This window comes from Bemisia tabaci, chromosome 9 (assembly GCF_918797505.1).
Source record: "Bemisia tabaci chromosome 9, PGI_BMITA_v3".
Lineage (NCBI taxonomy): Eukaryota > Metazoa > Arthropoda > Insecta > Hemiptera > Aleyrodidae > Bemisia > Bemisia tabaci.
In genome coordinates this window covers 4170366-4193693 of record NC_092801.1, presented here as the reverse complement: position 1 = coordinate 4193693, position 23328 = coordinate 4170366, and the positions used below count along the sequence as shown (strand labels likewise).

The window sequence follows — 23328 nt, the reverse complement described above, 5'->3', positions numbered from 1 at the left end:
CCATTTCTTAAAACCCATGATTTTCGTCGATACACAACTTTTCCTGTAGGATTTTTAGCTTGATTTCAACACTAATTTTGTTAATACATCGAACCTTAACGTTAAAGTTTCAGTAATGCAGAACAATGTGGACTTTGCAACGCTGTAGCACCTAGATCACCTTTGTCTTCCAGCTGAAGCAGAAATAAAGTTACGTTCTTTCATCTAGAAAACGATGATTTGGACTACATTTTGAAATTAGGAACTATAAATTGTGCCTTAGCTTAAAACCATCGTATGTACCATTAGTTTCTCTATCCAGATAAGTGCTTTTACCGATGGGTCGGAGGTCATAGTTCCGAATTGCAAGATGAAGTCCATTTAGCCGAACCTCTCGAACTTGGACTTTTCGTTACTTCATTTCCGGTTGACGCCAACTGGACTACATTTTGCAATTTTGAACTATAATTTCTGGATCATTTGTAAAAATACTCATGTGTATAGGGACACTAATGACACATACACTGGGGGAAAAAAACAACACATTGGATCTAGAGTCCAGACTTTTAAAAACATCGACAAGAAAAATTACTCTTGATTCAATCAGATTTAAGCTTAAATCAAGAACTTAACCTCTTAATTTGAGCGGATTTCCTTTTGATTTAAGCTTAAACCTGATTGAATCAAGAGTCTTTTTTCTTGTCAATGTTTTCAAGAGTCTGGACTCTCGATCCAATGTAGTTTTTTTCCCAGTGTACGTTGTTTTTAAACCGGGCTGAAATTTATAATTCCTAATTGCAAAATGTAGTCCATCTGCCTGACCTTATTGACGATGATATTGATCGTACAACCACGCCTCAACGCACCGGGATTTCAGTTAAATCGTCTGGACTCTAGATCCAATGTAGTTTTTTTCCCAGTGTACGTTGTTTTTAAACCGGGCTGAAATGTATAGTTCCTAATTGCAAAATATAGTCCAACTGCCTGACCTTGGGATATTGACGATGATATTGATCGCAGAACCACGCCTCAACGCACCGGGATTTCAGTTAAATCGTCTGGACTCTAGATCCAATGTAGTTTTTTTCCAGTGTACGTTGTTTTTAAACCGGGCTGAAATTTATAGTTCCTAATTGAAAAATGTAGTCCAACTGCCTGACCTTGGGATATTGACGATGATATTGATCGTGCAACCACGCCTCAACGCACTGGGATTTCAGTTGAATCGTCTATCAGTATCTCCTCATCGTGGACTCCTTATAAGAGTTGGCGCCAGCGTTGGAACTGCTGTAGCTCGTGCTGAAGGAGGAACTCCCGGTTCTAACGTGCTCCTCATCCCGCTTGGCGTACCTGTCACCGACCGAGTCGATCCTGTGCCCCGGCCCGACCAAACCGTGGCCCTTGAGGTCGTGGTCGAGTTTCGTCTGGTGGCCGTAATCCAGACCGCCGTGGCCTAAACCGCTCTGGTGGCCGACACCGCTCGCGGAGTGCGCCACGCTCCCCGCGCTGGACTGGCTGAAACTCCCGGCCGAGGACTGGCTGAAACTCCCGGCGCCCGACTGGCCGAAACCCCCGCTCTGGTGGCCTAAGCTCGGGAGGCCGTAGTCCGTGTGGGGGCCGCCGCTGAAAGTGGGGGACCCGTAGCCGACGTCCTTGTGGGGGCCTCCGATGGAGCCTTGGCTGAAGGTGGGGGAGCCGAAACCTCCTGACCGTGGCTGAGACCCGGGGATCCGAGACCTCCGGACCCGTGGCTGAGACCCGGGGATCCGAGACCTCCTGACCCGTGGCTGAGACCCGGGGATCCGAGACCTCCTGACCCGTGGCTGAGACCCGGGGATCCGAGACCTCCTGATCCGTGGCTGAGACCCGGGCTTCCGAGACCTCCTGACCCGTGGCTGAGACCTGGGGATCCGAGACCGCCTGACCCGTGACCGAGACCTGAAGTTCCGTAACCTGAGCCGGAGTACCCGTGGCCCCCGCCTATCTGAGTCTTCTTGACGCTGTCGTAGCTGAGCTGATGTTGGCTCTCGAGGTCGACTTTGTGCTGGCTCTCGTACGCGCCGCGTTCGCCGTGGTAGTGGTCGCCGTGGTGGTGTGTGTGTGGGATCGGGGGCTCCGTGTAGGGTTTCAGGAACGGAGCTGCGAACCCTCCGCGGGAGGCTATAGCCAGAGCGAATCCCTGAAAAAAGCAACAACCGAAAGATGAGTTAACTGTTTGCAAGCACGTAGCCAGAGGGGGCTTAAGCTCTTTCCGAAAGCAAAAACAGGAGGGAAGAAATGAAGAAAAGGGGAGACAGAAAACCCAAAAAGGCGAGAAATGAGGAATTTTGAACTTTCAAAATACGTTGAAATAGATTTAAGATTTCAAAAATTATCTAGATGTGTTGTATGCAACAATTTTAAGGTATCGTAGGCTGAAAGTAAAAAAAGATACGCAATTTTTCTGCAGAAATTGATGGAAAATCTGCGTCACGGAAGCCTCAGAATGCGTCCAAATAGAATTAAAATTTCAATAATTTGCCGGGGAGGCCCCGGCCCCTCGAACCCCCCCCCCCCTCCCTTCTGAACCGGGAGTTATTCCGCTACCCCCGAACTCGACCCTTAGCCGGGGAGGGGGGGAGGGAACCCTGCTCATCCGACCAAGCCCCCCTCGAAACATAATCCCGGCTACGTGCCTGACTGCTTGTAACGAAAAGTAAGTAAAAGAGGATTTCATCCTTTTCAATATGTTCCTTTTTTGAGTCCTCAAAGAATTTGTAATAGATTTCTCACTAACGGTCGAAGTCGGAAAATGAGTATTCAGTAAGAAAAAGTACCCGACATTTTGTGTTCTTATGGGAAATGGAACACTAAATCACCTAAACGTGCGATTTTCTTTGGTTACATTGACCGAAGTTTGTGGTTGAAAATTTGAAGCCTTGCTAAAAATCAGGCGCGAGAACCTGGATTGCATCGATGACAGTGGCGATGCGTGCTTTGCGATCTATCGATATTTCCCCATTTGAAGCTGTGGTAAATAATCGAGTATTAAGGTGTTCCCCTGTTTATCGATACTTTTACATAGGTTTAAAGGGCCGATCAATCGATATATCGCAAAGCACGCCACGCCACTGATCGGTGACGGTCCAATGCGCTAGCCTCTAGCAAGTTGCAACCACCAAGTGACATCGAGAGAAACAAGAGACCATTATGCTCAGCAGGACATGTCTGCATCTCCAGTTGTCTTATATTAACCTATGGTTTCGATCGATTTAACCCAAAATTTGGCGGATCAACCAAGTTCACTTGGTGATATGATTGAAAGGAAGTAAATGAACGCAACCATAAACCCGAAATATTTAATTGCAATACAAGGTGATATTCCGTATCGAAAATTTTTCAAAAATACACCCACTTTATTCGATCAGAAATTGTCTAAAACGCACATTAAACACGTTGGAAAAATATCACTTTTGGGGTTTTCGGACCGCCCGAATTTTCTAAGTCCCGACTTAAAGGGTGGTAATCCGTATCGAAAATTTTCAAAAATACACACGCCTTATTCTATCAGAAATTGTCTAAAACGCACATAAAGTTGTTTTCTTTTATTCAAAGGAACGCACCTCCACGTTGAGGCTTTTAAACTGACGTGATCAATTAATTGGACGTATCTCTGCCAAACGGAACTTATATGTACATTATGACGTGCGCCCTGCTTTGCATATATTCTTATGGGTCTCAGGGTTCATCTCTTAATGCACATTGTTCCGTTTGGTAGACAAACGTCCAATTTTCCTCCAAGAGAATACAGGGTTATTCAAAATTCACGCACCACTGGCCATGAGGGGGTGGCCTTTTGAGATTTTTGAGTTGTCCCCCGCCACCCTCCCCCCGAGGGGATCAAAAACTGGAAAGTACCTTAAAAAGTTTCCCCCTCAATATGAGGAAATACGTCTTAAATCGCAAGTCGATATCATATTTAGAACTTAAAGTTATGGCCAGTGGTGCGTGACTTTTGAATAATCCTGTATAAGCGCAACGTGCGTCCCAGATTTCCCTGTTTTTTGCCTTTAGTCCTAGGAAAAATATGTGACATTTTTGGTCGGAAATGCCCCTTAGATTTCTTGTAAGTATATATTATTTTGTCAATTGAAAATTGAAAATTTGCCAATTTTGGAAACAATTTATCATAGCAGAAACACTTGTGTACCTTGGGACAATGTTTTTACAGAATTCTTCCGCAGATACTATCAAGAACTTAACCTGAAAATTTGAGGTGCGCGGGTAAAACAATTTTTATTTTAGAAAGTGTTAAGATCCAAAAAACAAGGGAAAATCTTAGTGGATTCACGGCGTTCTTGCTTAGCACAGTAGAGTTTTTCTCAGTCATCACGGACCAGGTTTGCACAGGCAGAGAAGTAAGAAAAATTGACCTGGGTAGGAAAACAAGATCTCACTGACTTTATCCATTGTATGATTTTAATCGTTTTCTAGCGTTCGTTTCCTTTTTTTCTTTATTTTGCATACACAAAAGCTTTGAATCAATTGAAATCTTACGCAAGGAGAGTTTATAACAGTTTGCGAGAATGTTTGTTCTTTTTGGTTAGGTCTCTTTCCGGGCAAACCTGACTGCCGTCCAACAAGAATGACTGCCCGCTTACGCGGTAAATTTGAAAAAGCGTGGTACAAACTACGCAGATTGCGTGTTAAGAAGTGGATTTCAAACTTATTTTGTGTGCTCAACGTGAATTTTGAGCGACTTTACATTACAAAAGCCTACTTATTTAGTTGACTGTACTCTTGCGTGCTACAGACCCATTCATTATTTGCGGATTATTTGGATTACATTTTGCAAAAAGGAACCACTAACATTGCAATGATGCTAAGATTGTGCAACTTCATCCTTTGTAATAAAATTGCAGAAACTGTGAAAAACTATGAAATTTAGATGGTAATTTTTGTCTTAAATTTACAGTTTTTAGGGAGTAAAATAGAAACTATTAAGGGATAATCGGGTTTTTCCTCCAAGACAAAAGAAGTTGCACAATCTTAGCAACATTGCAATGCTAGTGGTTCCTTTTTGCAAAATGCAATCCATTTATCACTAGAACCCAAGAATCCATCATTTTAGTTTTTATATACAAACGGTGTTCAAAAAGATAGATCTATCTTTTTTGACCATAAAAGCGCATTGAGAGTCATTTATGTGATATTATAGATAGTCTTGATATTAAGAAACTTTCGACAACGGTGCGCGCGCGGACAAACTTTTTCAAAAACTCTAAGGTCAAGCTGATTTATCATATTACAAATATCAATGATCCACATTTTTCAACATCACACCATTTCACTATCCAAAATATTAGCTCCGGTGGTGTCACTAAGAAAGCGAATGGTAGAACAAGTACTTACAAATATTAACGACTTCATGACTGCACCTTAGACACTTACTGCACTCTGAAAGCAATGCAGTTACTATCAGACACTATCAGTGCCCAACACCTTGAATTATTAAGTAAGTCACAAGTTCAAGTAGAAATCCTGGAGGGGGATGAATTATAAAAATGCATCGATGATAAATTCATGAAATGACGTCAGACAACAACAATGGATCAATGAGATTTTCACTACAATTTCATTAGCGTATTACATCACACGCTCGGATGCACAAGATTATTGCCAATTTGTTGCGAGATATTCTGAATTTTCCTCAGCCTGTCTTCCGCCCCCACAGACATCCGAGCGCATGGAACATGAATGAGGAGCATGTAAACATGGGCATTTTTATCATCGTCGTTCTAATTGACAGTCGCATTTCAGTGAAAAAAAATCCTCTTCAACGCGTGCTTTCAGGAAAACAACAGTAACGTCTTAGAGTACAGGAGAAATTTTATTTCTGCACGCAATGTCTATGAACACCATCTTTTAATTGGACGTTTTCTGATCCAGTGCGAAATGAATAAAATACATAGCGTTTCATTTATTTTTTCGCGTAATCTTCCCTGGAAAATTCCTCTGAAAGCTAAATTGTCCGTAGCCATTTAGGTAGACATATTTTTTGTTTTTTTCTAATTTAATCATCGTGATGATATCCAGTAACGTCCACTAAGCGAGATCAAGCTATCAGCCCACTTTTACCGGGACGAGCAAAAAAACTCGGAGGAATTCCTCGACAAATTTTGAAATGCTTCGGCACGGTTTAGCTCGAAGTTTCTTCGCCTGTATGCAGTTTCCAAAATTTTCGAGTCGATCATCTCTTACCGTAATTTTTCTTCCATGACGACCCTTGATAAATGAATGAAATCTAAAAATTTACCAAAAGTTGTTGATTTTTAAAACGTAATGACATCAAAATTTTATTGCTTTCAATTGAGCAGGATGATCCAAATGCTTTTATATCTAATCAGTCATTCTAATTTTGGGGAAGATGACGATACATGGAATGAACAAAAAACTGAATCTTGGACTATTAGTTTCCATGGAAGAGAATAAGAATTGCAACCTGCCGATAAGAAACCTCGCGATTTAGATACAATTTTTTTCTTGGTTAAAATGAAAAACTTTTTCTGCAAATATTTAATTCTTTCGTACGCACTGAGGCTTTGCTTTAGCTAAATCCGGGGGATGGTAGTGAAAATTAAAAGGGCTCGAAAAATATCCCAAATTCATTTAAATGCAGCAAATTTGATTTAAAGAAAAGGTAACTTTAAAATTCAGTGAAGAAGAGGGAGGGTATTGATTCGTCGATCGAAAAAGAAAAACGTGAACCGATCGACACCGATTCGATCGTCAAATCATCCCAAAACCGGCGTCGATTTGATCGATTCACGGATGTGTCAATCGGACTAAATTTCGCAATTTGGAACTATGAATTCTAGCCCGGCTTAAAAACAACGTAGGTGCCATCAGTTTCCCTATGCAAATAAGTGCTTTTCCAGAAGAGCCAGAATTTATAGTTCCAAATTGCAAAATGCAGTCCAATCGATACTCCGGTTTCTCGGTCGGTTCACGGTTGTCGATGTAGTCACGCCAATCAATCCACGTGTTTATTTTTCGATCAATTCATGTCGATCGAAACCATACCCTCTGGAGGAGAGAGATTCCTCCCCCTGCCCTCTTCAATGTCGCCTCTGTCTCGTTAATAGAGATACTACCAATAGACAACAGAGCTTTTGTAGAGCTTTTCGTGGAAAACCTTCGTGACGGATCGGCCTTGGTATTATTTACGATCGGTGCGTCCGTCGCCGTCGCGTCGGTTTCCCGGAATATGGGTACGGCCTTTGATAATGAACTTTGGCGGATTGCCACTGGAAGTTCCTCAAGCGCGCGCTCGTCCGGCGCTCAAATTCTCGCTTATCGCATCCAAAGGCTCTTCGATCCGGCTCAACTGGACGTCTTGCCGCCAGATGGAAATAAGTGCATTAAGACATGAGCCATGAGACCCGTAAGAATGTATAACAAGGCTCACGTCATAATGCACATAGTTCTGTTTGGCGGAAATGCGTCCGATTCATCTGACACGGCGAATTAAACCGTCGGCGTGCCTCAAACGGGGAAAGTCTAGGTCAATAATGATCATATAACTGACGTCTCGTTCGGATTGATTAAATTGATTTGTGCGCAGAGTAGAGCAATTAAGCGTCAAGCTGATCATGAATACACTGTACTGTCGACGGCTTGAGTGCCAAACCACGCAAGTATTTATGTTTGCGACGTTATAGATTTCCTTTCCTATTTTTTTTTTTTTGGGGGGGGGGGAGGAGGAGAAGTCCACGTAATTCGTAAAAACTTCCTCGATTTTTCTTCACTGCTACCAGAATATTGTGTAAAACGTCAACACTTTTCAAAAATAAAATTTTTGAACGAAGCTGTCCGAAAATTTCACTGAATTTTATTTGTGCTGCCGATAAAATTCAGTGCATTTTAAAACAGATTCAACGAGTAATTTCTCAGTCAAAGAAATAAAATGGTGGCGGAAAATTTGAATTGTCGCATGGCGCTTGCGATACTTTGGCCGGAGGATGACGATTTACTTGTAAATCAAGGTGAATTATTCGAGGGTAACAAACTACGCTGTCACATTCCCCCTCTTCCAAACATTTTAAAAACATTTTTCCGTGTAAAGGATTGTTGCATTATGAATTTACAACCTTAAAAATCTGAAATATCTGAGCGAGTTCTCCTAAGTCGAAGGGATTCTGTTGAAGGCGCACTCTGAGCAACTGTTCCACCACAGAAGTATTGCACAGTATCAGGCGAAAATGAAGGCGCACTAACGTATGCAAATTTTATAACAGATTCAACGAGTAATTTCTCAGTCAAAGAAATAAAATGGCGGAGAAATTTTGAAACGTCGCATGGCGCTTGCGGTACTTTGGCCGGAGGGTCACGAAACAACGAATCGACTAACCTGTTAGTAGAGCCACGAGTCATAGCGATGCCGCCGCTTGTGCTTATACTTGTGATGTTTAAACGGTTTTTTCTTGGGCTTGTGCTTGATGTGCCCATGGAAATGTATCCCGTGGGGGCCGATGTGTCCATGGGCGTGGATGGTCCCGTAGCCGGGCCTGTAATGCCCGTGATGTAGCCCAGGGTAGCCGGGCCAGCCGTGGTAGCCGTGCCCATGGTAGCCGTGTCCGTGGAGCCCCGGGTAGCCGTGCCACTGGGGGTAGACGGGGAAGCCGCGAACGTGGCGGACGTGCGAGGGGGTGGCCCGCTGGTCCCTGCCGCGGGGGCGCGCGCGGGAGGGGGCGGGGGTCGAAGGGCCGGCCCCAGGAGGCCCCGCTCCTCGCGGGCGTACGAGTGCATCGTCACCGTCCCTTTCTCCTGCTCGTAGCCCAGCGCCCACCCCACGGCCAGGAGCAGGCTCGCCGCCCGCAGTGACGTCATCTGGGAACAGAGACACATGGTCAGGGGTTAGATGGTAATGGTGGTTTGTACACAGAGAGAAATTTTAACAAAAAAGTTCGACAGTATGTTGGAATTTTTTAGCCACACTGGAAAAAACACATTGGAGCTAAAGTCCAGACATTTAAAAACATGGATCTGAAAAAGTACTCTTGATTCAATCAGATTTAAGCTTAAATCAAGAACCAAGCCTCTTAATTTAAGCGGATTTCGTTTTGATGTAGGCTTAAATCTGATTGAATCAAGAGTCCTTCTCTTGTCAATGTTTTCAAAAGTCTGGACGCCAGATTCAATGTGTTTCGTTTTTTCAGTGCGATTCTTTACCATAGCGTCAAATGAGAAATTGTCATTGGCCGGCCAACGATATCTTCGGCCGAAACGCCCGGCCACGGTCAACATTGGCCACGGCAACAATGACATACACTTCCCCATTCCCTAACATTGACCGTAACATATGTACACAGAGAGAAATTTCAACAAAAAAGTTTGACAGAATTTTCAGTCAACGTGCGGTAAAAATCAGCATATAGCTGAAAATCTCAATACAGAGGAAAAAAGCGCACATGAGCACAATTTTCCCTCAGAGAGATGCGCTGTTTGGTGCAACACCACACTAGAAAAAAAAAAATCACATTGGATCTAGAGTCCAGCCTCTTAAAAATATCGACAAGGAAAATTACTCTTGATTCAATCAGATTTAAGCTTAAATCAAGAACCAAGCCTCTTAATTTAAGCGGATTTCGTTTTGATGTAGGCTTAAATCTGATTGAATCAAGAGTCCTTCTCTTGTCAATGTTTTCAAAAGTCTGGACGCCAGATTCAATGTGTTTCGTTTTTTCAGTGCGATTCTTTACCATAGCGTCAAATGAGAAATTGTCATTGGCCGGCCAACGATATCTTCGGCCGAAACGCCCGGCCACGGTCAACATTGGCCACGGCAACAATGACATACACTTCCCCATTCCCTAACATTGACCGTAACATATGTACACAGAGAGAAATTTCAACAAAAAAGTTTGACAGAATTTTCAGTCAACGTGCGGTTAAAAATCAGCATATAGCTGAAAATCTCAATACAGAGGAAAAAAGCGCACATGAGCACAATTTTCCCGCAGAGAGATGCGCTGTTTGGTGCAACACCACACTAGAAAAAAAAAATCACATTGGATCTAGAGTCCAGCCTCTTAAAAATATCGACAAGGAAAATTACTCTTGATTCAATCAGATTTAAGCTTAAATCAAAACCAAGCCTCTTAATTTGAGCGGATTTCCTTTTAATTTAAGCTTGAATCTCATTGAATCAAGAGTCCTTTTTCTTGTCAATGTTTTCAAGAGTCTGGACTCCAGATCCAATGTGTTTCTTTTTTCCAGTGTGTACACAGAGAGAAATTTCAACAAAAAAGTTTGACAGTAAGTCGGAATTTTGAGCCAACGTGCGTTAAAAAGCTGCATATAGCTGAAAATCTCAATACAGAGGAAACAAGCGCATATGAGCACAAGTTTTCCTCAGAGAGATGCGCTGTTTAGTGCAACACCAGTAACGACCATTCGGGAAGGCAGCTGCAAACGTTATCTAAGATGCATCAAACGGCGTTCTCTTTGAGGGATAATTGTGCTTATATGAGCTGTTTCCCTGTGTATTGAGATTTTCAGCTTTATGCTGAATTTTAACGCAAGTTGGAAAGGAAGTTGGAAAGGAAACTAAAATTCCATTGCCTATATCTTGCAAAAGATCCTAAGCGTTAGCATACAAAATTTCGATCGTGTTAAAAGATTAATTTCATTTAAAAACTCAGTATTGTGTCTCCAGCTTCTGGTAGTTCTACGGAATGGAGATCTTGCATGTGTGAGGAATTTGCGATTTGACTGTTGATTCTTACGTAAAAGTTCACGAGAAACACGATGGTGCCACTGGTTTTCTCTGAAATCAACTCCCAAGCTCAAAAAAACTCTCAAGTTGAGGCCAAAATGGAGGGGATATCCCACGCTATCCTGAGAGTCCACCTCTACATCAAGAGAAGCTCTCCATGAAAAGATAGGGAGCAAATACATGGACAGGGCTGCCACTTTATTTGGGGACTCAAAAATTGAAAACACGGCGACACCGCTAATGTATTTGCTCCCTATCTTTTCATGGAGAGGTTGTCTTGGTGTAGAGGTGGACTCTCAGGATAGCGTGGGATATCCTCTCCATTTTTGCCTCAACTTGAGAGCTTTTTTGAGCTTGGGAGTTGATTTCAGAGAAAACCAGTGGCACCATCGTGTTTTTCGAAAACTTTTACCTAGAATCAACAGTCAAATCGCAAATTCCTCACACATGCAGCATCTCCATTGAAGCTACCGGGATCGAATGTTTCGGCTCCAATGGCCAATTTTTGCGGGGTGCGAAGATTTTCGAAACATTTTTAACGTTTAATTTTACCACTTTAAACATCCTTTGTAAATCGCTATACACTTCCAGCCATATAGACTCCCGAATCCCTGCCCTGTGAACCGGACTTGGGACACTTTTTATCCGTTACGCGAAAGATACATCCATGACCATCACAGGACACTGCACTGCACCTGAGACTAGCGAAAACCAAACTGATGAACACCTTGGTTCATGATTTGGGGGCAGAGGAAAGCAGATAGGTCGAAGAATAGACGGTCCAGGAATCGGGTCAGGACCATCTTTTATCAGCTCATCGGAGCTCAGCGAGTATAAAGAACACCCCTGCCTCGGTGAACGCAATTTCGACGCTCGAGTTATGATGGTCCAACCGGGTGTACCAACACGTGTCGCTGCAGCACTCATTCATCACCGGATTGTGTAATCGGGGCCAAAATCAAACTCGAGTCACGTTTTTGAGGCGCACAAATCTACCAGGTGATGAAATCGGTCATCTTCTGGTCGTTTCATGCTACTCTTTAATTAATACTCTTAAATTAATCCAGGGGAAAAATCGGGGGACAAAGTGTTCATTTTTAAGAAAGAGAAAACCAAGTTTTTGGAGAAGCGCAGTCTGCCGATTGGTTGGCTGGCGGAATTATTACGAGTACAACTAGATTGCATTTTGCAAAAAGGAACCAGGAGTATTGCAATGTTGCAAAGATTGTGAAACTTATTTTTGTCTTGGGAGAAAAACCTGATTATCCATTGACAGTTTCCATCTCATTCGCTAAAAACTGCTGTAAATTTAAGACAAAAATTACCGTGTAAGTTTCATATTTTTCATTATTTCGGTAATTTTATAGCAAAGGATGAAAATGCATATCCTTATCATCATTGCAATACCTCTGGTTCCTTTTTGCAAAATGCAACCCAACTACTGTGTCGTTAAGTAAGAGTAAAACAAACTTTCCGGATGGTCCGTCCGGCTGTGTTCTGAAGCAATGGATTCGTTTAAAAAAATGGCCCCGCCATAATTAGCACTCGACGAAAAGATGCGTTCACTTGCAAGTACGATTCACTCTTGAACAACAAACATAACTGCTTGAAATTCCCGAAAGGGCACATGTAGCAAAATATGCGTGTCATTATGATGTTTTCGTATTTATTAGGAGCTGTTTCTAGACAATTATTGAAAAACAAATTTAGCCCTGGTGCTATGCATGAATGACTGCCCTAATGTTCGCGCAAATCGAAGTAATTATTATCGAAATCCTAGTTTCATCCCCTGAGATTTGAACCAAGACCTTCAAATAATCCACCTAAGTGTCGTAGACATGCTGCTCACTGGACCATGCATGCATGACGCCAAGGCCAATCAAAACGCAGATTATTCTTCAAGTGAACTAAATCGTGAGTAGTAGGACCCACTGTACCCCGACGAATTAGAGACATATATTTGCCGACAACATGCATTGATGTCAGCTTTTATTAAAAAAAATAGTTGTAATATAAATTTTCGATGTTTTCACAGACAAGTGATGGATAAAGCTGTTAATCATTCGCAAAGAAACAACTTAAAACGGGGCTAAGGCCGCAAATAATAAAAAGAAACATATGAAATAAAATAAAAAACCCGGGATGTTTCGCAAGGATCACCGATCACACCCGCATTTTCAACCCGCAAAACAAGAAAATTAAAAGAAGGACACTAGAAGTCTCACCGTTGTTATTGTGAGACTCACAAAAACAACGGTGAGCACTGAAAAAAAACACATTGGATCTAGAGCTTAGACTCTTGAAAACATTGACAAGAAAAAATACTTTTTTTCCATCTCTCTAACGCTTTAGTCTAACTCTTTTTCCATCGGATTTTTGCTTGAATCAAAACGAAATCCCTTAAATTAAGAGGCTTGGTTCTTGATTTAAAGCTAGATTCTGATTGAAACAAAAGTATTTTTTCTTTTCGATGTTTTCAAGAGTCTGGACTATAGATCCAATGTGTTTTTTTTTTCAAGTGTGTCTGCAAACAGACGGTACATTTTGTAAGCAGGAACTACTATTTCTGGCTCATTTTACCCCGACCTATACTCCGTTAGTGATCATGTGTATGTAAGAGCTTTTATGAGTGAGCTAGCAAAATCATAGTTCCGTATTGCTAAATATAGTCCAAATGGATTGCATTTTGCAAAAAGGAACCACTAGCATTGCAATGATGTTAAGATTGTGCAACTTCATCCTTTGCAATAAAATTGCGGAAATTGTGAATAACTATGAAATTTAGACGGTAATTTTCGTCTTAAATTTACAGTTTTTAGCTAGTAAAATTGAAACTATTAAGGGATAATCGAGTTTTTCCTCCGAGACGAAAGAAGTTGCACAATCTTAGCAACATTGCAATGCTAGTAATTCCTTTTTGCAGAATGCAATCCAAATATAATCCATATATTCCTACGTTGCCCCACGTTACGAGTATCGGTTCCTCGTTCCAACATGGCAATAATGGCGGGAAACTGTCAACTCTCCTTATTTTCGTCATCAGCAGCGAGGTGTGAATTTTGTAACTCTTCAATCACAATTACTACAATACAACTCCTGCACGTTCGCATGCACGGTTGCCCGAACGCATACAACCACGGAGACAGGTCCGCATAAAAATACGCTTGCGTCGTTACCGCCCCCCCCCCCCCCCCCCCTGCATGCGAGGACCCCCCGGTCGGTTTTGCCGGGCAAACCAGGTTTTAATGATCCACCACTGTATCATAAAATTGTAATGGCGCATATTTTACATATTATTGGCTCCTCCATTTTTCGAAAATGAGAAGGATTTTGATGACCGTGATATTTATTGTATTTTGTAATTGTGATGGCCGCATATTTTACAAAACGAATATTGCGTTGATACCTTGTGGGTTCCTCCATTTTTCGAAAATGAAAAGGATTTTGATGACCGTGATATTTATTGTATTTTGTTCGAGTTTCCAGCTGCGCAAACTCCTTTCGATGGATGGATCTGGGAGTGGCCTATCATGGAGATTTTAACGCTCTAGGGTCGAGGAGAGCTATTTGCATCTTCATGTGTTGAAAGATAGGGATGACTTACGTTACGAAAGTGTTACAAGGGGAAAGGGAGGTCGAAAATTCCGGAAAAGTGCGTCACGTAATTTATGGCGGTCCTTCTTAAAAGATTTGAAGACGAAACCAGGATTTTAAAGGCATTTTAGGCGCCACCGGCTTTTGAAAAGTTGCATGTGTGTATTTTTTCCTTCCGTTAAAGAAACGAAAGTTTTTCGCGAGTATGGTTTAATGCATTTGAGAAACTCTCACGAACTATGACTGTAGTTTCATGGTGAAAACTACTGGATCGCGGAAGTGATAGTTGTGCATATTACATCATGTGGAAGTTTTAGCCGAAAATTATAAGATCCGTGGAAGCGTTAAGTTTTTACGTCCGAAATTGATGGAGTCAGCTCTCTTTGCAGAACATTCTGTAAATCCTCATCCGCCACTGGTTATACGTTATCCTAGTTTTTATCGTGTTTTTTCGTACCTGCGATTTACATGAGGGCAACCGCGGAAAAATGACCCGATTCATTAAGGCCACGCAAAATATAAGTACTTGGAGACATTGCAAAGGAACAAGTCGAAATAGATGCGCCATGCTTAGTGACAAGAATTAGGCGTTTGCAAGTTGCCTAGTTGATATGCTTTCGTTCTCTCTGACTTTCAGATATCGAGTTTTCATGGTTTGCCTTGAAAAATATGAATTTTTTAATATGTAACCCTTGAATATTTTTATAACTTTTAGGCACAAGGTATATTGAATCGAAAAAAGGAAACCGTTGCGCCTAATCGGACGGCCACTCGTGTTTCTTGAAAGGCTTGAAATTGATTTTTCAAATTAAGTACTAAATATTTTCTCATTTCAGTACTTTTTTCTGACAAATATTTTTGATGACACTAATTACCCTAGAAAAGTATTTTGTAAGCTGCCGGTCTGAAAAAGTCCACCGCTTCCTGCCCCCTCCTCAAATGATAGAAATTATAGAATCATAGAAAGACCAACTAATAGAAAGTGTTTTCTTTCTCACCACCCTTTTCCCGTTGCTGTTTCGAATGCTTCCGATTGCAAGTCGAAATTTCTTTTTGCGTGCAGATATGCGTCAATCCATACGTATTACTAAAACGAATATATGTGAAAATCGTAAGAAAAACCCGAGTAGGTGCAGGGTGGCGCAATTTCATGAAAAATAAAATCTTGAAATTTCTCGCGAAATATTTCATGAAGTTTCAGAAATTAATTAAAGATATTGAAAAATACCCGTTCCTTTTCATGTTTCACAAAATTTAATAATTACGTCTTTCTGCTATTTTTGTGTGTTTGAATGCAGGTTGCATACTCTAGCCCCTGAAAAATAGGAAATATTTCGCAGCCTTGTGAAATTTCCTGAAATATTTCACTGAAATTTTCAATCTCTCATTTCTTTCTTACGTTTCATGCCACCCTGAGTAGGTGTGTTTTCGATCTCACTGATTCAAATACCACCCAACGACCAGTAAATCTGAGCTATCTTCATCATTAGTCGTTACATCCCTTTCTAAAAAATTCATTGCGTAAGGAGACACAGGAATTGATCGTAGATTCTCGTGCCTCGAGTTTCTACCTTTAGTTTTAACGACTTTCGCAGAAAAAACAACGAAGAAAGACAAACCCCATCTGAAGAGAACATCGTGACGCAGTCTTGCAGATTAGTACCCGGTCTGGCGAGGCAGTCTGATTTCCTCTCCTTAATTATGCCGATTAGCTATCTTGCGGAGGTGCCAGTTCGAGTTGATGATGTTTCATGATTCGTGTTTCTTTACTGTCCTCTCCAAGTTTCTGACAAATATAAGGACTTATCTGTAACTATAGCGGATGTGAAAAATTACCTTTTCGAAACACATTCAAAAAACTGTTTTGGCATCGAGAAAATTTTGAGGAAATACTTGAGATGTGATCTTCGAGATCTGTACGTTATGACAGAGCCAAACATATCAAATTTTTGTGTGAACAATACAGTTTTTTAAGCGTGTTTCTAAAAGGTATTTTCACATCCGCCATTGTTACAATGATGCCTCATATCACTGCATGGCAAGCAATCAACTTGCCGTTATTTTCGCGAAGAGATTAGAATGAGTCACATCAGTCGCAAATCATGGTAGTTGAGTTCGTGCTGTCTCGTTTAGGTAAAAAAATTGAATGCAACGGGAATAAAATTCTCTTGCGCTGAGCTTTGTCTGGTTCCTAAAGTTCTCAATGATCTCACAATCGAAGAAAAAAACTATCGCATCAACAGAAATAGCCGGGAAAACATGCGGTTTTTTGCTATACTTATACCTCTGCTTCAAATCAGATGTTGACGATTTAGATTCAGCTGATTTTTCATCGCACATTTACTACCAAAAACCCTTGATTGCAATCTTTTCCTGGTGTAGCAACTCTGAGTATTTAACGGATCTCTTGAATAACCATGTAGGGCTTTTAAACTGCTGCCCAGATTTTGCGGTTTTTTGCGTTTTACATTGAAATTTTAGAAGAATTACGGGGATTTCTTGGTGAAAGAATCATTATCACGACCTCGAATATGCTCTTTTAGTATGCACAATCCCAACAACAGTGTATGAAACGCTTACACAGTTATTTAAAAGAAGTATTCATTTGCAGCAACGACTCAAAGCGTCGTACATAGTGGATCAAGTCAATGAGAGAGGTCGGATATAAATTTTTTGACTAAAACTGCAGTTATTAATGTTAATTTCGTCACATTTTAAGTTTTAAGGGGTGCCTCTAAAGGAAATTTCACGAGGAAACAAATGGAACCTTTTTTAAAACCTCAAAGTTTTGTATGAACGAAGCAATGAGCTTGTGACGTTTCCAAATTTTGTCCGACCTCTCCTATTGATTCGTTGTATCGTGCGTCGTACGTATCTTTGTGGCTTTCAAGAACAAGGAAGTCCAGAGCGCCTTCAATTATTCGTGTCTGCAACTTAGACGTTATTTGTGTACTAAGAGATGCATCCAGGTGTTGACATACGCCACTGAAAACGGCTGGCTCCTGCTTATCCGGTTTGTGCAAAACCCAACGAGTTCAATTTTTTTTTCGTTGGATGGGAAATGTTTTAAATCAGATTTTCATTCCGTAGTACTACTATTTCCACGGAAAAAAATAGGTAGTGGTTAAGTCCCAACTGTTGGATGATATGGACATTCCCAATTGGACTACATTTTGCAATTCGGAGCTATAAATTCCGGCTCGGTTTAAAAACAACGTATGTACCATTAGTTTCCCTTTAATACGTAAGTGTTTTTTCAGATAAGCCAGAATTTATAGGTCCAAATTGCAAAATGCAGTCCTCTCAATTGTGGTAATATAACGTTAGATAATACGATGATTTATTGCATGCAATATATTATACACAATTCGTTTCGTTTTAGTTTTACACCATGTAGATAGATACAAGGAAATGCTTGGCGTAGTTACGTTATATTTAAAAAATAAATAAATGGATAAATGATTTTTTTTTTCAAAATTTGCGAATACTCAGCACGATTTCCTGAAACTTTCCTGATTTTCCTCAGTGTGAAAAATATTGAGTGAAAATTTCAAGCGGTAGTGTTGATTTGTACTGTTTTAATTGAAGAAAATCGGAGCGGAAGTTTTGAAACACCGGAAACACATACGCGTTTTTCTAGTTTGAGTGTCAGTATGCTCGCACAATTCGCCACCTCCTTTTCCAGACACTTGAAAAGTGTAGTTTTGCAGTAATTGTTCGTCTTCGTGCACTAAGTAAAATCAGAAATTCCGCGCACTGGGCATTTGGCAACGCCTCTGTGATGCAGCATAATTGAACTTGGCAAAAAAACCGAGGAACGAAACTTTCATGGGAAATTCAAGAGTTCAAGGGCAAGTGTCATCAAAACGATAAGATGCATCAGACATTTTAAAGTCCGTACGTTCGAAGTACAGAATACCCGGAGCGTAAATACTCTGTTGGAGAAATAATGAGTAACTTAAATGGAAACCGTATGTACATACGCGATTTGTAACATTGCACTATCATTGTTAGCTGTCTTGGCTCCGGCCTGGCAGTTCGTCTTTAACAATGGAACCGCGTTTAACAGGAAGGAAGCAAGCCACATCAGATATTGCCACACTGGAAAAAAAACACATTGGATCTGAATCACTAAATACAAAAAGGGCACATGTCGAGAAAACCAAATTGTTCAGGAGACACAAAAAGCTGTTTATTTCGTGGTAGATATCTTTTGGAAAGTCGTGATGTTTAAAAAAATATCCACCACGAAATAAACAGTTTTTTGTGTCTCCGGAACAATTTGGTTTTCTGGACATGTTCCATTGTTCCCTTTTTGTATTTAGTGATTCATCTAGAGTTCAGACTCCTAAGAACATCGACAAGAAAAAATACTCTTGATTCAATCAGATTTAAGCTTTAATCAAGAACCAAGCCTCTTAATTTGAGCGGATTTCCTTTTGATTTAAGCTTTAATCTGATTGAATCAAGAGTCCTTTTTCTTGTCAATGTTTTCATGAGTCTGGACTCTAGATCCAATGTGTTTTTTTTTCCAATGCGAAAACTGTGCAATTTGATTTTTTGCAAAAGAATGTTTCTGCGAATTTCTTTGAAAATGTAATTTGCCTCGTACTATGCAAAAAATTCACTGGCATTTGCTCCAAAATCCGCACAACTGTTATCATGTAAAAAATTTAATTGCTCAGTTAAGTTTGGCAATACATAATGGGACTTGGTTCCTTTCTGCATAATGCGGTCCAACTGAGCTTAGAGGCAGAGGAAATCAATTGATAAAGGCTAGCAGAGCCCTTACGCTTGATTTAATGCTCACGTTTGATGGGAAATCTGTTGAAGTAATTGAAGCGCTGGGTTAATTTCTTGCTTTCGGTGTCTCAAAATCTTTGCTAACGTTCTTTCCCTGTGTAATGAAAACAAATGCGTGGAATTTGTTGACTTTATCACTGGATTTTTCTCTATGATTTTACAATGCTGAAAACGGAACATTTCAGAAAATTCACCCAACATTTTCCGCTCTAAAATATAAATTAGCTGTAAAGATTCTGAAACTCTGCAACCGAAAAATGCGTTTTCTGCATCCAACTCCTCAATTTCGGTGATTAAGGAAGAACGCCTTAAGAGTATCTGAATTTCGCAAACATTTCTCTGAAGAAACTTTTTATTTTTGAGTTTACTATGAATAATCCTACCTTAAAATTTCAGATTTAGTATACTGAACTGCAATTGAATTATTACATAAAAATTCACAGGAAGACATCCAATGTTTTCCGGAAATTTCTTATTTTATCAGAAGGAACTAGGCAATATATCTCAATGTACCTAAGGTGTTTCTACGTAGGACTATACTGCCGTGCTAAGGAAGAACGCCGTATGAACATTCGAGAGTTGCCAAATTTCTCCGCGTAAAACATGTGTTTTTGAGGAAAGTTATGCATATTTCTCCTTGAAATTTTCAGTTATTTTAGATTAGATCGTGAACAAAATTGCCTGAAAAATTTGAGGAAAAATATTCACAATTTTCCCAGTTAATTCGGTTTTTATTGGAAGAAACTTGGCAACGCCGGAAGGTTCATACGGCGTTTTTCCTTAGCACGGCAGTTTAGAGTGCGGCTCTAAAACACAAAGAGGTACCATTAATGCGTAGCAAATAAAGCATCATGAATATTTCAGTTTAATTGCTTACTTGACATCCGTTGATTTGAAAACTTGTTTGCGCACGCTGAGATGTGAAATTCCCAGATTTTTTGTTTGGTCTACATCCGAGCCGTTTATTTTGCTGGCCAATGAATCACCATCAATCGATTCGGTGAAAATGACGTAATCATATATGCGTTGAATCTTAAAATCTTTCAACAAACTACACGAGGTAGTCGCGCTGTTGCACGTTGTTCATACAATGAACATAGCAGGGTGCGGAGGGAACACTGCACGTTGAACAACGCTCCTTACTGCCCTGCTAAGGGAAAACGCCGTTTGAACATCGAGATTTGCCAAATTTCCTTCGATAAAATGTTTATTTTGAGGAAAGTTCTGAATATTTTTCCGATAGATTTTCAAGAACTTTAGGTAAAATCGCGAACAAAATAACCTGAAAAATTGGCAGAAAAATGCCCTTAAATTTCTCTAAAATTCTTGATTTCCCGACGGAAATTTAGCAACGGTTGAGTGCTCATATGGCGTTTTTCCTCAGCGCAGCAGCATTGGAGTGCACAATTTGAATCACTTAGACTTTGGTTCTTCATTTAGCGGGAAATTCGTATTTTCGACCGCGTTAAATAAGAATGCACCAAGCCACATCAGCTTTTGCCAACAACTGGATAATGTAACCTACATGAAAACAGTTATGCAGATTTTTGTGCAAATTTCAGTGACTTTTCTCCATAGCACTGAGCAAATCCCCGGAAATTTTCAAAGGAATCCGCACCAACGCTCTCTTGTAAAAAATTAAATTGCCCAGTTAAATTTTGCGATAGCGGATGTGGCTTGGTTCCTTTCACGGTCCATTTTTTGTATACCCAACCCAAAATGAAAACGGTCATATCCCGGTAAGGGGGTAACATTGGTCATTTCCATTTCGAAAATGGTGATGTACAAGTAAAATTTGAAAGCAAGAGCATTTATCAGCTCCTTTGAATTCGTACTTCGTCTAGTTGCCATTTGTTTGGGGCATTTTTTTTGTGTTCTCGTGTTACTTTTGGTTAAAACAGAAAGTGAAATACAGACCAGCCCAAATGTGTTGCTTTATGGTGCAGTTTGCGGTGAATTGAGCGCCGGAAGCAACGGATAGACTAAGAAACTCTAAAGTAAACCGAAGGATTGGATGATTTTGTGCCTTGCTTTGCTTCCTGTATTAACATAAAATGTCGGTTACTTTTTCTTACCGTGTACTTGTAGGGTCTCTTGTCGGTTGCCCTTAGTCGGTCCCTTACTCACTCCCATGTGTCTATTGCAGCCAACCGCTTCCACCAACAAGATCGCAATCCTTCTCTCTTTTACGTCTACCGCTTTGTCTACAGATTTCAACGTTCAGCTCTCTGCATTTTAGTGAAATATCTGTCCTGCGCGCCGATTATTGAAATTGATGGACAAAGCCATATACAAAGAAGACAAAAGTTATATGGAGAGATCCTATTGGTGGAAGCGGGTGGTTGCAATAGACAAAGAACGTAATGTCGGTTACTTTTTCTAACCGTGTGCTTGCAGAGCCTCTTGTCGGTTGCCCTTAGTTGGTCCCTTCTTACTTCCTGTGTCCATTGCGGCCAACCGCTTCCATCGATTAGGGTCGCACCATTTTCCCTATCTCTTTTCTGTCTACTGCTTTGTCTATAGAATAGATGTCAACGATCCTAGGATCTAGGTCTTTTGATCCTTGTTAAATCTGCCGTGTAGCACTTGGAAATTACATACCTGCTCAAGCAGAGCCACGCGTCTCAACCATTAGGATCGCACAATTTTCTCTATCTCTTATATGTCTATCGATTTCAACGATCAGCCCTCTGGATCCTCGTTAAACCTGTCGTGGAGTACTTGGAAATGACGTACCTACTCAAACAGAGCCCCCCGTTCCAAGCATTAGGATTGCACACTGGTAAAAAAAATCTCTTGGACCAATGCCGCGGTGCATTGACTTAAGAGTGCCGCCGGATTTAAGAGTCTTGAACTCTTGTTTCAAGCGGATTTTGCATTGAAACAAGAGTCCAGACTCTTAAATCCGGCGACAAGAAACTGCGCTCTTGAACCAAGAGGTTTTTTTTACCATTGCACTATTTTCCCTCTCTCTTTTTTATGTCTACCGCTCTGTCTATCGATTTCAACGATCAGCCCTTTGGACCCCTGTAAGCCTGCCCTGTAGCATTTAGAAATGACTTACCTGCTCAAGCAGAACCACCCCTCTTCAAGCATTAGGAACTCACCAAATTTCCTCTCTCTTTTATATCTACCGCCCTGTCTATCGAGTTCAACCATCAGCCCTCTGGATGCCTGTAAAACCTGCCCTGCACTGGTAAAAAAAATCTCTTGGACCAATGCCGCGGTGCATTGACTTAAGAGTGCAGTTTCTTGTCACCGGATTTAAGATTCTTGAACTCTTGTCTCAAGCGGATTTTGCATCGAAACAAGAGTCCAGACCCTTAAATCCGGCGACAAGAAACTGCACTCTTGAACCAAGAGGTTTTTTTTTACCAGTGTGTAGCACTTGAAAATGACGTACCTGATCAAGTAGAACCACCCCTCTTCAACCATTAGGATCTCACAAATTTCCCTCTCTTTCATGTCTACTGCTCTGTCTATCGATTTCAACGATCAGCCCTGTGTATCCTCGTTAAACCTGTCCTGTAGCACTTGGAAATGACTTACCTGCTCAAGGAGACCCGCGCACTATTCCTTGGAGCTGGACCATGGCAAAGAGGCAGGAACGCGTTTCCAGCAACGGGCCGAACACTATGAGCGTTAACCCGGAGGAACACTGGCGAAGGACTGCCTCGCCCCCCGCGGTCTGTCACGGGAGAAAGATCACCGCAAATTTCCCTCTCTTTTATGTCTACCGCTCTGTCTATCGATTTCAACGATCAGTCCTCTGGATCCTCGTTAAACCTGTCCTGTAGCACTTGGAAATAACTCACCTGCTCAAGTAGAACCACCCGTTTCAACTATTAGGATCTCACAAATTTCCCTCTCTTTTATGTCTACCGCTCTGTCTATCGATTTCAACGATCAGCCCTTTGGATCATCGTTAAACCTGTCCTGCGGGCCGATTATTGAAATTTATAGGCAAAGACATAGACAAAGAAGACATAACGAGTATAGAGAGATCCTGTTGGTAAAGAAGATTGCTTCTTATAGACTAAGGGGGTAAATGATGGACTAACTATCAGGTCTCTCGTGGGTTGCCGTTAGTTAGTCTATTACCTACGTCCTTTGTCCATTGCAACCACCCGCTTCCACCAATAGGATCCCTCCATATCTCTTCTGTCTTCTTTGTCTATAGCTTTGTCTATCAATCT

At 41.0% G+C, this 23328-nt stretch overlaps 1 protein-coding gene across 3 annotated transcripts; it reads right to left on the bottom strand.

Moving 5' to 3' along the window:
• Positions 1 to 1342: 1342 nt before the first annotated feature.
• LOC109042333 (uncharacterized) lies at positions 1343 to 22828 on the bottom strand. 3 transcript variants are annotated; one of them, XM_072304349.1, is made up of 3 exons: positions 22682 to 22828; positions 8369 to 8847; positions 1952 to 2158 (listed from the first exon to the last, which is right to left on the bottom strand). In XM_072304349.1, exons 2-3 carry the CDS (start codon positions 8845 to 8847, stop codon positions 2140 to 2142), a joined length of 498 nt encoding a protein of 165 aa, XP_072160450.1. In that variant the 5' UTR covers positions 22682 to 22828; the 3' UTR covers positions 1952 to 2139. The 3 variants fall into 3 exon arrangements, with proteins under 3 accessions (XP_072160448.1, XP_072160450.1, XP_072160449.1); XM_072304348.1 differs by lacking the exon at positions 22682 to 22828 and adding an exon at positions 11288 to 11827; XM_072304347.1 differs by lacking the exons at positions 8369 to 8847; positions 22682 to 22828 and adding an exon at positions 5371 to 5522 and having other exon boundaries at positions 1343 to 2158.
• Positions 22829 to 23328: the final 500 nt, after the last annotated feature.